The 15,746-nt window shown below is 32.3% G+C and overlaps 2 protein-coding genes and 1 pseudogene across 3 annotated transcripts; 1 reads left to right on the forward strand and 2 right to left on the reverse strand.

Moving 5' to 3' along the window:
• Positions 1–464: 464 nt before the first annotated feature.
• On the forward strand, positions 465–1,833 carry LOC143605307 (uncharacterized). Its single transcript, XM_077081467.1, has one exon. The coding sequence runs from the start codon at positions 465–467 to the stop codon at positions 1,542–1,544; it is 1,080 nt and encodes a 359-aa protein (XP_076937582.1). The 3' UTR covers positions 1,545–1,833.
• A 2,757-nt stretch (positions 1,834–4,590) lies between these two features.
• Positions 4,591–5,755, reverse strand: LOC143605309 (protein SOB FIVE-LIKE 4-like). Its single transcript, XM_077081468.1, has one exon. The coding sequence runs from the start codon at positions 5,688–5,690 to the stop codon at positions 5,262–5,264; it is 429 nt and encodes a 142-aa protein (XP_076937583.1). The 5' UTR covers positions 5,691–5,755; the 3' UTR covers positions 4,591–5,261.
• Positions 5,756–13,146: 7,391 nt separating this feature from the next.
• Positions 13,147–15,438, reverse strand: LOC143605306 (agmatine deiminase-like; annotated as a pseudogene). The gene is made up of 7 exons (XR_013148499.1): positions 15,275–15,438; positions 15,104–15,188; positions 14,933–14,988; positions 14,768–14,846; positions 14,299–14,668; positions 13,614–13,772; positions 13,147–13,373 (listed from the first exon to the last, which is right to left on the reverse strand). The product of XR_013148499.1 is annotated as an agmatine deiminase-like (transcript).
• Positions 15,439–15,746: the final 308 nt, after the last annotated feature.

Below are 15,746 nucleotides of genomic sequence, written 5' to 3' on the forward strand. Positions count from 1 at the left end.
GAAAAATATGTATCACTCTTTAAAATTTTCGCATACTAAAACGAAAAACTTAATATAATATTTGTTTATTTTTTGCCAATATATTATCTTAAATAAAACATATTTTAAAACGACGATTTTTTGTGTTTAGGCTGTCGCACTTTTTAAATTAGAGACTCGTTGTCTCACGCCGGTTTCAGAGTTTGGTTTGGGCGTTCTCTTGATAAACCATATCATGGGCTATCACTTGACAGTCATTGTGCCGTCATAAAATCAAAACTCTCTTACATAAGAGGCGATAAAATGAAAATCCGAATGAAGTAGTGAATTTAACTAACAACCTCTCGAGCCCCATTTATCCACCAAAAATGATAATTACTTGAGGCAAATAAATTTATTGGCAACAAAACCATCCAATTTTATTTTGACCCAATTACGCGATTTGCACACGTTCCCTGAATCACCCTCTGATCCCTATAACAATAATGGCGGATCTTCACGAACAAGACGACGACGATCACCACCACGTTCCACCGTCAATTTCATCCCAAAACAATAATAATATTGATCAATTCATCATGAACCACCAACGCCGTCAGCAATATCAAATACAATCTCAACCCCATTCCCATCGTACTGTTAGGGTTATTCAAGATAATAATAATAATAATAATAATAATAATAATAATAATAATAATAATAATAATAATAATAATGATGATGATGATCATATTGTTTCCAACCAATTCGACCCGGATTTTGAGCCTGGCTCTGGGTTAGGGTTTCTTCTTGATAACTCCGATAACCCTAATTTTGAAAATGATGATAATAATGATAATAATAATTCCAGGTTTTTAATTGCCAATTGCACCAATTCATCCCAATTAAGCGATTTGAGGATAATTGATGAGGCCCGAGAAACCGATATCGTCGAGGAGGCTGAAGATGGCTTTTCGTTTCGCTGGGATGTTTTAGAAGACGAAATCCCAAACCCGAATGCAAATTTAAATGTAAATGCATATGAGGATTTTGAGTGGGAGGAAATGGATGATGATGATAATAATAATGATGATGATGATGATGATGATGATGATGATGATGATGATGCACTTGTTTCACCAATGCTCCTTACCGCCTTTGAAGAACCGATCGAAGAACCCGATGCAGTCGAGTGGCAAGTGTTATCAAATGTTCATAATTTTGACCCGGACCCGGACCCAGAAGAAGATCAGTATGAGGATTACAATTACACGGAGTACGAGATGTTTTTCGGGCAGTTAGCAGACAATGACGCACCCTTATCGGGCCGGCCTCCGGCTTCAAAATCCGTGGTGGATAATCTTTCGACTGTGGTTATGAGTCAAGAACATGTTTGTGCTGTTTGTAAAGATGAAGTGGTGGTGGGAGAATTGGTGACTCAGCTTCCTTGTGGTCATGGTTATCATGGCGGTTGTATACTCCCGTGGCTGGCGGTTAGGAACACGTGCCCGGTGTGTCGCCATGAACTGCCGACTGTTGATGTTGAATATGAACGCAGGAAGATCGAAAGGGGTGGTAGCGCGTGATGGAAATATGAAAGGTTAGATGTGATTTTTGAAGTATATAGATACAGTTTTGAGTTGGATATAGTGACATGTTTGATGTTTTTGTATGTGGTTTTTTGGAATAATATGATTGTTAGAAAGATTACTCTTAATCGAATTCCGATCTAGATAGATTCGATTTGGAACCGCACTTGAAAACTTAGCTTGATTGATTTTGCCAGACTTGAGTTCAGGTTGTTGAAACTCAAATCGAGCCGGAGTTAATTGAGCTCAAGATTATAGTAAAGCTAATATATTATAAGTGACCTCGAGCCTGAGTTTCACATATCAACTATCAAGCTTGACTAGGCTTGTCAGAAGAAAAATAAACTCGTTATTTATATAGTTTACAGATTGTGAGAATTTAAGGATTTCGAAAAAATCGAGATCAGGAACAATATATGTGCCTTGTTCATATTTTGATGATCCTGCTCAAACAGTCTGATCAAACCCAACATAATTACCAGCGAATTATTTCTACGATCTAATGAGTTTATTTTCATTGCTAATATTTTGTGGGTTTGTAGAGTATATATATTAGAATGTAGAATCATCAAGATGGCTTATATTGGATTGATGATTTGTTTGGTTTATTCAGTTGGTATTAAGATCTTGAAATAAATCATATATGTATTTTATTTGTAAAAGATTTGAAGAGAAATGAAGAAAAAAAAAAAGGAGAGGAGGGGGGCGGGAGGTAGTTAATGAAGAAAAAATAGTGTTGGGAACTACAAAGGTTATACATTCATTATTCATCTCCCACATTAGGACACAACCAAACCATTAGGCTCCTTGTTGTGGGCTGCAAAGGAGGTAGCATGGGTGGCGTGGCCCGGCTTTAACGCCTGGTACCCGTGCCAAGGCGTTAAAGCCCATGCTGTAAAGGGGTGTTTGGTAGCACGTTAACGGCCAGCAGGGGGTGAGAAAGGTGGGCCCACAATGATTTCCAACGGTCCGTTTGATATTAAATAATAATAATAGTTTTCAAAATTATTTATATATATACTACATAGTATATATATGTAATTTTCAAAATTATTTATATAACTACACGTCATCTTCTTCAACAAAAAATCATACCCCCAAATTTCTATATATTTCATCTCTTTAATATTTCTTAACACATCGCATCAACGACTTCCTTGCAAAAGATCTATCGCATTTGTATTCGACAACCCGGTTTTTGTTGGAAACAAAAGGAAAAAATCAGAACAGGTGTGTTCAAGTAATTTTAATTTAAGTAGTCTTATATTTTTATCTAAATTTTAATTTATTATTAATTTAAGTAGTTTTATGTTTTTGTTGGTTTTTATTTTAATTTTAATTTAAGTAGTCTTATATTTTTATCAACACTTTATTTTGTTATGTTGATTAATTTTATAAAAAGTTATACTCCGTAATTTAATTTAACGCGAACCGGGTTTTAACCCCTAAACAAATCTTATTGGGCCTAATTTGGTGTGTTCAAGCAACTGGACTTTTTTAAGCGTTAGTGGGCCTATTGAGTGGGGTCTTTCCACCCTAACAGTCTGAACATACAATACGCCCGCATGTGTTGATGGTAGTGAAGCACCCGATAACGGACAAGTGTTTCGTAAGCAGAAATGATAGGCAAAACGGAACATGGAGAAATGTAACAAACGGTGTTTGGTTGGTCATTGGAAACAAACCACTATCAAAATCATTTAACCTATATATAATTTTTCTTATTTCACCCTACTTTCTCACACCATCACGGCATCACCTGACAACCACCACCACAACCTAGCTACCATCAGAGCACCACCACTGTCACCGTCGCCGATACCACCGGCCACCTCCATTACCACTTCTTTATTTTAACATTTTTATTGAGGTAAACATATTTTGTCATTCGCTTATTTGTATTTTATTCCTTCATCTTTTCCTGCATACAAAATAAAAACAAAAGTAAGAGCATTCCCAACTAATCCATCAAATTTTGTGAGGGAAGTTTTTATAACATATGGAGTGATTTAGAGTTTTGTGAGTTTCTGTATATTTGAAAAGTTACTGTAGCACCCTATAAATTTTATTATTTAATGATAAAGTTATAAAAAAATATTATTTAATTGAACAGAAGAGAGAAAATACCGTGAGTTTTAGTGTAATTTTGGATCTAGGGATATGGGATTGGATGTACATGATCTAATGGTTCACTCTATTCCCATAGGTTAACCAAACAAGACAATGAAATTATATTATTGTATTATCTCGTCAATTCCATTAATTCATCTATTTCATTACCCCATACCAAACATATTATCGTACCGGTCCACAAACAAGGCTAAAGTTTAGCTTCCCCGCATGCTGAAAATCAGTCACTGGGTGGCCCCCTGCTCTGCGTTAATATTGTAAGTTCTTTTTGATCTTTTCTAGTTTTTGTCTTTAAGCTAAAACTGTTAATGTTTTTTTTTTTTGTCTTTATAATTTCTGTCTTCATATTAAAGTGTTTGCTTATCTTAAATTGTTTGATTCTTTAAATTGTTGTTTATATTCATTTGTTTGTTTATTACCTTATCTGTATATATTAATTTCATGTGGTTTTTTATATTAGGAGAAGAGGAGTTATGGGGAAAACAAGTAAAACGGAAAGTGTAAGTTTCAAATGAAATTCCATATAATAGCATTTTCTACCTATATTTACTCTTATATGCCTAAAGTAGTTGATTTGTATGGTTCTTCAACGTTTGCGTAATGCGTGACGTATTATGCGTGACCTGTTTTTATTTCTCCCAAGCCAAAATTTCTTGTATGTGTCATTGTAGCAAGCTGAATGGAAACGGTTCAAAAAGTATTCAACCAGACCGATTTGTAGACAAATTCTGGTCAAGTAGGTTCAAAAACACTTGTTCCATGTTAGCTCTCAATCATTAGGCTATATAACCTTAGAGAATTCATACGTTGTCCGTTATAAGAAAGAAATAAGTTGTCTAGATAAAACTATATAGTAATAAGAAAGAGAAACAAATCGTCTAGATAAAACTTTTTATCGGCAATGCAAAATCATACACGTTGACGCAAGCTAATTAATGAAAGTGATTCTTTTAATGACCAACACAACACGGTTCTATGAATTAAGCTTTTAAACCTTTTTTTGCTTTGGAAACACGCAAATGAACATTAGATTTATGCTATAATAAACAATATTTTAATAGTACTACGTACTTACAATAATAAACTACAATTAAGCTCATAAAGAAAAGCATATACATGTTAATCCTTATCTACTCAGCCCAAACCTTAATTAGCAAAAATAATTAAATTAGTTATGATAATTAAGGAATGGATCATGTGCAGCATGAGATGGTTATGGTGTAACCTATCTGTTAAGTTGGGTGTTTGAGCTGTGGCTTACCTTCATGGCATGTGCTTTACCAACTTTACAAATGTTCCATTTTACCATCTCATTGTACCATACAACTCTTTCATTCAAATATATCTTAGATATTATGAGACTAAAAAACATAAGATATAACATAAGATTGATCTTTCATATTTCATTAGATTTACAGGAACCATACGCACAAAAAAAATAATAATAGTATGATTCCTAATATTAATCAAAAGCTTTAGCTAGCTAATACACTACCACCAGCCTCGTGCACCGGGATTGCCCTGCCTGCTAGTGGTTAGTGGTTACCACCTACCACTGCCACCACCATCACCGCCGCCAGATTTTCACTTTCGAGTACCCAAAAACCAAGCCATATTGCCACTTTGAACAGTAGTAATCACACCTCTCTTTTCATTAACAAAACTCTCATCTTTCTTTCTTGATTCTTGATCATGTCCATCTTTCTTCTTCCTTGCTGCTTTCTTGTTCTTCTTGCTTAAACACTTGGAGTTTCCTTTATTATGCTTCACATCTTGTTGCATATGCAAATGGCTTGGACCAGAAGAAGCATCAGAAGTCATTGAATCATCAGTATCTTCATCTTCATCCTTTGTAACACCATACTTCACATCACCACCACCACCAGTATTATCATCATCATTATTATTATCATCATCATCATCCATGGAAGAACCAATGTACATTGTCCAACCAGATTCACTGCTCTGACATTCTTCTGTTCTATCTCCATGTACTTTGGAAGATGATTCCATATTTTCTGCCTGATAATAATCCAACAAAAATATGAAAGAAAGAAGTCAAGAACACAAGATAATAAGAGTTTATTCTAGCTCATCTTATGATTCTTATATATATATATATATATATATATATATATATATATATATATATAAGTACAAACCAAGTAGCTAGCTGGATATTAGCCCCACACCACCCCACCTTTCATATAAAACCACAAAGAACAAAGAACAGACATGCCTTTTGGAAGTTGGACAAAAAAACCTTGGTAATATGTAACATAATATAAAGGTGTAAATATGTCATTTATTTTATTCTTTTACATGATTAAATTCTATCTTCTCAACCTATCTAGCAAACTAAATAAGGTCATAACTCCTCTGAATTTTCACCTGTTTACCATCACCAGGCTGTCAAATAACTCTAATAATAACAAGATAAATTATTTTTTTTATAAAGCAAAAGGTATGATTGACACAAGTTCTTGAATATTGAAAGAAGAGGGGAGGTGGGTTGTTCAGTGAATATCCAATCATATTTACTATTACACTGCATTTCATTTAATACAAAGATGTAAACCTTGCTTTTTCATGACTAAATAAATGCATATACAGATGAACATGGATACATACAGGCTATATATATATAGTCTTGATGTGACAAAGAGTATATGTATTATAATGCATGTGCATGACCCTCTAAACCTCTTTCTTCTTAAATGTCTTAATTAGAGAATGGCATCTTCAGTTAACACTAATTTGAAGTTAATTAACTTTTTTTTGTTGAAGACTTTTGTTTTTTCGGGTTTGTTTTACAATGCATATGCCGTTCAGAAAAAAAAACGCATATAATTATTAGTCGATTTTAAATTTGGAAGTGAGTGAAAACACATGTCTGTAGAGTAGGCATTAAACATGGCTAAAACACTTGTAGACAAGACCAAATGACTAATATGTTGTTTGTTTGTCACCGTGTCTAATTATACATTTTCTAAAAAAACAAACAAATTATATTATTCAAACCACTTAAATCAAATGTCTAATTTTTGCCTATCTTCAGGTTACAGGTTATAAAAAAAGCTAGAAATCAAATATACAGTACTTTTAAGAACGTGTCGCAGTGGTAAGGTTTATTTTTAACATGCATCAAAGATCATTTGTCCTCATTGGTTAATAAGGTATTGATAGAACTGATAAATTTTACGGATTAATGATTATAAAAAGAGTAATTTTATATATATATATATATATATATATTTGTGTGTGTGTTTTGTCGTTATTAAGAATGCCAGAAATTGAATTAAAGATGAGGTGCTTTCCAGTGGAAGATATTACAGCATAGCCAACAGGAGACTCACTCTGACTCTATCCTTTTTCTCTGCATCATTCATCATCTCTTTTCAAACAATTTAATGAATATACCTTTTTCTTTTTTACCTTTCTTTGGACTTCTAAAGGATATGGCAAAAAAAGAAAGATTTGTCCAATTTACAATTCAATTATTTTCTTAAAAATGAGATATTTGGCGGGCTTCATAAATGGGTAAAATCACTTTTAGCTATAATAATAACAAGAGTAACTTTATTATATATACTTATAAAAATTTTGTATCATTATTTAAAATAATTGCAAAATTTTTAAGCTAGTAAATATAGTTAGAAACTTTGACTTGTTTAACTAGTTTCATAGTCACAAGAAAGAAAATCATTTTCGTTACACATGTGATATTTAAAACGTACGAACTTAGAAACACGTTAGAGCATTCGTAATAGAGTCTACTCATACCTAATTTATAAGAAAAATATGTATATATGTTTATTTTCACTCATATATTAGAGTCCCGATACCCTAAATTTATATGAGAAACTAAATTAAAACCTCATATTTGGATTCTCATTATTCACCATCATCTTATATATTAATATGGTTATGTATAAAAACGTGTATTATTTAATTGATTATGAATATACATGGAGAATTAGATGCGGAAAATATTTAAAAAGTGAACAATTTAAGAATACATGTGTTTTTTTGTTTAAAGTTTATGGTTGGGCTAGGGATTTCGTTAATTATATATAATTTAATCAAAACTTTTTATTGAAATATATCCATTTTTCACCATATATTTATTTTAGTGAAAAAAATATTACTTTTCAGTAAGACTTGTGCATGATTTCCCACTAAATAGTTAGTTAATTTAATAAACAGTTTCTTTTCGTTAGGGGTGTGTGCAGTTCAGTTCGGTTTTAAGTCTTAACCGAAATGTTTGGTTATTAATAAAATTAACCATCCGTCTTTTGGTTAAATGGCTTCCTTTACTCGGTTTTTGTGCTGGTTATGGCTCGGTTTTGGTTAATCTGAAAGTTTGAACAGTTTGTACCAAAGTCTAATATTAAGAAAGACCATGGACACACATCTCCATGAGGTTCAAGCCTTTTCTCTTGGTAATGAAACTGCAACTCTTAAATCAAAACCAAAGGAAATGAATACTTAACAAACTTGTTGATTTTCATTTTGATCTCTACTACTCCAAAACGATTTCAGGTGTCATCTCAAGTTTAATGTTACTCATATTTCTATTAGTTTTCCTATTCATGTCTAAATTCAGTTAATGCAATTTGATTATATTGGTTATGATTCGGTTATTTGGTTACCCTTACTTTTCATAAATAGTTAATTGTAAGATTTCATCAAATCCTATTAACTTTATAGTCAATGCTCTAATTTAACTTTTTTTATAGAACTCTCACATATATAAAAATATAATACACTAATATAAGTGATAATCATAAACCATTTATCAAAAAGATATATAGAGTTAGATAACAATAAATTATTAATGTGTTTATTTAGGCCATTTCAATTCTATTAATAAGCCAATCTGGGTCAAACTAAATTAATCAATCGATCAAAACTAATTCTTATAAACATGTTAACTTAAAAGTGTTCAAATGATTCTTTAGGGCATTCATAGTGATCCACGCCCAGGGGCATGGAAGAAGCCTATTCAGCAACAACGTGGCAACACTTTTGAGGCGTGGATGGGCATTTTGCGGGAGCTACACCACGCCTATGAGCATGGAGAGGGCATGGAAGGCGTAGGTGTGGTTCTAACCAAAGGATGAAGGGGCAATTTGTTGCTCCTCCTCGAACATGGTGTTGAGGGGTCCAACATGGTGTGGTTCCAACCCATGAACGCGGAACACTACACACCCTTGTGAAGTATGAATACTATCAACATATTAACTGTAGATGCTATCGATATGTGGATCCCATCTTATTGTTGAGTTAAAATTTCTGCTACATAAAAGTTAAATCTAGGGAAAGTCATAATAAATCAAATGATAACCAAATCTAATACAATTAATACATCTTACCTTTTTCTTGATTTTTAGTAAGATAGTCTTACAACAATTTTTTATTATGAAAGAAGAACCAGTAAGTCAGACGCGATTAAGACCAAATAATGTATTTTTTTTTCAAAAGTTACTAAAGTGAAACTTTTAGTTATTAAAACACCATCGTTTAATTTACTCTTGAAGAAAACCAAACCATGATATTATAGTGGCCCTATAATAATACGTATAAAACGTGTCCTCTATATATATTAATAAAGTTAATGGGTGATTAAAAAACTAATAAGAAAAGTTAGCAAATTATGGTTTTGTTAATTGGAAAAGCAAGAAACCACATGGAAGTAGGGTCTCATTAACATGTTCTAATGTCTTTGGTTCACCTATCAATTTCAACTAATTCCCCTCATTGGTTGGATTTATGTCAATCCGTTTTTTCACGTTTAAATTTGTGACATTGAAATGACTCTTGACTTTGATTGAATTAATGTGTTTTTCTATGTTTCTATAAAGATGATACAAGACATGATCATAAGAATATTTTATGAAAAATTTATCTCTAACTAAGTGAAGTTGATGATACAAATCAAATCTCATTTTAGTTTTACCCCCCAAAAACATATAGTTTTTAAAAGTGAAGATAAGATAACGAAAAAGAAAGCAATTCATCGGTCATTTCACATGATAAAAACTTGCACTAGAACTAGTATTTCCAATTAATTAATTAATATAAGATAATAGAATTCGAAAAATCAGCTGAATTATTATCTTATCCAGGTATGAGTGGAAAGGTATATAACCAGACCTCTCATCTAATATAATCAATGAAATAAAACATCTTTTGGTTGATACCGGTTCCAACTAATGAATTAGCTAATAACGATCACATCTTTTATCATATTCATTCCCAACGGTCCGCAACTAATAGAATTATAACGCCGTTTGTTACAGGTCGTCAAAAAAAACGTTTTTTACCAGAAAGCTCACAATTTTTTTCCCAAAAGACGTTCTTAATTTTGGCTTTATTTTTAAATTAACATAAAGCAATTTGATCACATTCAACACTTAAGTTAAAGGAATAACATGGCATATTTCTCATCAAACTTTGATAGCATACAAAGTGAGTTGTAACATATAATGATAAAATATCTAATTCCACACTCTATTTAGCTTTATTTGACGCTATGATACCTCCACTGATTCTTTCAACCTATTTCACAAGGCCAAGACCAAGTGGCATGGAATCGTTACTTATTGTTATCAACACTTATGTGCGCATTTAAGGTTTACACCACTTTCACTAGTCTCAACTTTACATAGTTTGTTTTCATTGGACCCGCGTTAAAAAAAAAAAAAAAACTTAACGGCGTTAAATTTTTCCAAATTTCAAATTGATGTTTTAGGGTTTTCGTTCGGAATGAGGATACGAGTCGATTGATGTAAAACTTACTTCAAAATGGTGGTCCAAACGACTAAAGTATGTTTCAATTCCGTTGTTTAATCTTTTAATTAACAAATTTCAAGTTGTTTGGAGTACCGTTTCAAGGTAGAATTTATATCAATCGACCCGTATCCTCATTGCGAACAAAAGCCCTAAAACATCAAGTTGAAATTTGGAAAAAAACTTAAAGTCGTTAAGGTTTTTTTTTAACAGAGGTCCAATGAAAACAAACAATGTGAAAGTTGAGACCGGTGATAGCTATTTTCTAAGTTGAGATTATTATAGACCAACTGTATTAAGTTGAGATTATTAAAATTCAATTTCTCTTTACAAGACGGACACCTTACTTAACCATTCATCTTTTAACATCTGTATGTGCATTTTAAGTAAGTCTATCTTACGTAACTAACCATATGTCACCTTTTATTTTGTCACTCGAATTATGTATTGGTGTCATTTTCAAAAACAACCCTGTCATTCAACCATTAAATACTAATATAACACATAAAAAAAGTTACCCACCTCATGTAGCATCAGTCCTTTAATTATGTTGTGTTGTTAAATATGATTCTAGGTTGTTTTGTGGTTTTAGTTGATTAAACTTAGAAGCTCTTGAGTTATTTTATTTTTATATACACTAAAATGAAATAAATAAAATCATAAATATTTAGCATGATCAACTTCAAAAGGTAATAGCATCAATAATGTGAAGTGTCACTTTTATGTAAATTTATCATGTTGACCAATTTAGTGAGACAAAGTGATGTCATTATATTAGTATATTTTGTTTGTCCGTTTGGAAGTATGTGATGAAAAGTGTCCTAAAAATTCCCTCTCTGGGGGGATTTTAACAATGTGAAGGGACAAACAAACCTTTGCAAGCTGTAAAGATCTCTAATATATATTTCTTTTTTTTAAACAAATTCATCTATTTTTCTTTTAATTACACAAGTATGATAAGCTAATGTAAAGTAAAACTATTAGAGTTAATAAACTGCAAAGATGATTGAAGTCAAGACCACATATCATCAATATTAAACAACTATGAAAACATGTTACCGGAAAACTCATGGGACCAGTAAATACTATGAGTCTATGAGAATTCATTACCATATAGTGCTCATGGGACCCTGTCAATACTCTACTAACAAACGGTGAAGGTCAATCAGCAAAGACATATACAGTCAAGAGATTATGATAGAAAAATAAAATTTGAGTCTGACGAGATGATTAAAGTTGAGGAAATCTAAAGAGGATTTTAAATGAGACAATACACGACTATGAGAATTAATAACATGTAAAGATGATTAAAGTTAACCAAATTTCATCGAAATCAAATGATTTAAGTTGGGTTGAATGTTATAAACATCTAACGAGTTATATTATACGAAGATGATATAAATTAATATAAAAATATATATTGCACAAATATAGTATATAATAATAATAATAATAACAATAACATATATTAAGTTATCTAAAAAAGTTATAATTATAAAAACATATTTATATAAATAAACTAGTTATATAATTAATAACTAATAAACTATTTATTATATTTTGTCATTCCCACTCTGGTGGGATGGTAATGTGGTTTGAGTGTGTATTTGATGGTCAAGTGGTTCAATTCCCATAGTTTAGTTGTTCGATAAAATAAAAAAACAAGCTAAGCTCGACTTTTGGATACAAAAATCGTGTGAACCTCTAGATAAATCACCGAAGGAAGAAGTTGTAGTTGGATAGTCAAATCTGGTGATGTTGTAGTAACAAATGCAACAAGACGGGTGTCTCGTGGAGAATGAGCCTGAGACATCACTAGTGCACTCAAGGTTCGTTGCTATTGCCACATTCCCTTGTACAATCTCAAGTTGTCTACATGGCTTGAACTTGAATGGGGATGCGTACACATTGTATAGATAAGCATTAAATAGTTTTTAGATACATTTTTAGCATAAAAATAAAATGTGAAACTCTAGGAGCTAGATATTAAATAGTTTGCTTAACTTATTATTAAAATTCATTGTATAATAATTTTTTTTTTCTATTTTGCCTCTTGAAGATATTCATGCACACCTTCTAGTACCCTACTACCATTTCCTCCTCAACCAGCCATGTTCATTATGTGCTACACCACACGTAACACGGTTGGTTGTAAATGGATGTGCATATTCCACTTGATACTCTACTCTTGGTTGATATAAATCTCGGCTCATTATTAAAGGCGTTCATCATGCTAAAGGCATTAAATACAATCACACTTTTGGTCTCTAGTCGAGTCAACGACTATTCGTTTGGTGTTGTTGACTGCCTAGTCATGCAGATGGGATATCGTTTATGTAGATGTCAATAATGTCTTTTTACATGAGTCACATTTAACAATAGCATAACAGTAACAAAATTATGAGGTTATTCTGATTACGTGGGCTATTCATAGGGTTCATAGAAAATCATTTTTAGTCTGGATGAATTTAATATAGTTTAGTTTGGGGAGCTAGTTGGACTTTATTACAACTATTTGAGCAAGACAGCCTCGAACTCGAGCTTAAAAAATAATACAAACCGGCTAAATTATATGAGCATAAAATGCATGTCAAAGTTAGAGCACACGCACTCAATGCATGATTGATGTTAGAATAAAGATGCATGAATATAGGACATGCGAAAGAAGTTAAAAGAGATTTGTTCATTATTTAATATAAGTTTGAGCTTCTGAAATGTATATTATCATAACTGAAGCAGATTATTCTAAGCATAACTTTCCAAAGCTAAACACCACCATTGCTGCCATTTTGAAGTGGCTTAACCATACCGTTAAGATGTGGATCAGCGGGCTGCTGCTGTGTTATACAATGAATGTTACCTTCCTCCAAGAACAATCTCCCTTGCGCCTTCAACTGTTACCACCTAAATAATAACAATACAGAACTCGATTAAAAGACATTTTCATCTCTGGTCTTTTAACTTAAAACGAAAAATGACCGAACATGAACAACTAAATGAACGGGGTGTTCTTGTTTATAGGGATTAATAAGATTCAAATTTTATATGTAAATTTTCGAAATTATTTACTTCAAAGACTTTGACCAATTTTTGACCGGTTTTCACTGGCTTTGACTAACTTTGACAGTAGAAAGTAATGCTAACTTCACGATCAGGGAAGGCCTTAGACAAAACCCGGACCGCTTCCCCATCCCACTTCGGGTCTCCAAACTGTGGTGCAATAATACCTCCATTCACAATGTAAAAGTTAACATATGAAGCAGCAAGCCTTGTACCCGGAAGTCTCGGTTTCGCCTCACCCACCTGTGATGCATAATATCTTTTAATCAATATATCTTATCATTATTTAGACAAACTTACAGAAAAACGTCCTTAACGTGTATAAAAATTGCAGGTTTCATCTATTATCTTGAAAAAGCACGCTTAACATCCTTTATGCTAACTTTTTGTAACAGATTACGTCCTTTACACTAACTGTCGATAAAAACTTCAGTTACTTTTATGAAAAAGACAATTTTACCCTTACTCTAAAGGATCAAATACAAAATTTTATATAAACGTAAAAATTAACTAAAGTTTCTAATAACAGTTGGTGTAAAGGACGTAATATGTTTTAACAAAAAGTTAATGTAAAATGTAACCAAATGTAATCTTTTAGGTCAAAGCAACTCATATAGTTCATATTGTTACTACCATATATAATCTTTTGAAGATAAAGTATGAAACCTGCAAATTTACATAAGCGTAAAGAACGCTTTCTGTAACTTTGTCAATTATTTATTAGTCAAAGATAATACAAAAAAAACACACACAAAGAATCTAAACTTACCTGAACAAATCCTGCAGCCTCTTCATCTGTCATATACAGAGGTCCCGGTACATGAAGTTTAATAATTTCAAATTTTCTGCCATTAGCACCAGTTGAATTTGAGAGAACATTAACAGCTTCTACAGCTCGTTCATACTGAGGATCTGACTCATCATCTGTCCAAGATAACAAGACCACACCGGGCTTCACAAAACAGCACATATTATCAATATGCCCATTTGTATCATCATCACCATATTAGCCCACGTGGCAACCAAATAATTTTCTTGACTCCAAGATACGATTTGAGCACGTCTTCTATTTGTTCTTTGGTCAGATGTGGATTCCTGTTTTTTGTTCAACAAGCATTCCTCAGTAGTAAGACAGGTCCCTTGAAAATTAAAGTTTAGAATGCATCAGTCAGTAAAATTTAACCTAAAAGATTATATTTCAAAGTAACAGTATGAACAATATGAAATAAAGATGTTACCTTCACCGTCTACGTGTATACTTCCACCTTCAAGAATTATAGATTGTGGAAAACGAGGGACCCTCTCCATTGAAAGAATCTAACAAGTAATCATAATGGATATTGTCAAACTTTGAAGTTGCAAAGTTATGTATGTGACAGTAATTATTGTGAGTGATAATTAACCTTCCGTGCAACGAGAAGATCATGACTCCAGTCTATGTAGCAACCATCATCAACACCTAAAATAACAATACCCAAAATGTCAACGTGGTCAAACCAAAAATCTACAAGCACAAACATTTACAAGCAAATAAACGGTAAGAATAAAACAACTGTTATCTGCAAATAGCTTACCGCCCCAACTGTTGAAGTTCCAATCAATACCAGCAACATTGTGGTTTATTTTATCTGAACCAGATTTCCCATCACGTACAACAAACTATATAGTAAAAGAAAATTATTATAAAACAAGAAGCTATAAACAAAGTTTATAATCAAAAGACAGTTGAAATGAAAGAACTTAACAGTTGGGCCCGTGTCACGAAACCATGAATCATTCATGCTCATTTCTACAACCCTTATATTATGAGGTAACTGCTTGCGTGCATTAGCCCACTGCAAAAGAAGAACAAAAGAAATTTCATGAAGAAATGTAATTTTAGCATGTGCAACTCCAAACTGAAAATAATCGAACTAAACAATGAAAACCAAGATTCAAAACCTTGATGAAGAAGATAACAGAAGAGAAAACAGAAAGAAAACACAAGTTTTATTTTTTTTTTTTCATATTCTCCTAGATGGTTCACTGAACTAGATTTGGTACCATGATTCAAATGCACTTCCATAGATTAAATTATTCAATATCACTAAAGGAATTATTATGAAATGATAGAAATCATGATGAACAACATGATTGATGAAAAACAACAGGAAGATTCTGCCCTCTTAACTTTTTATTCAAAAATTGTTGAAAACCTGTCACTAAGCACTAACACTT

Source organism: Bidens hawaiensis, unplaced genomic scaffold (assembly GCF_021521415.1).
Source record: "Bidens hawaiensis isolate Kalapana, Puna unplaced genomic scaffold, B.hawaiensis_p1.1 tig00068931_1, whole genome shotgun sequence".
NCBI lineage: Eukaryota > Viridiplantae > Streptophyta > Magnoliopsida > Asterales > Asteraceae > Bidens > Bidens hawaiensis.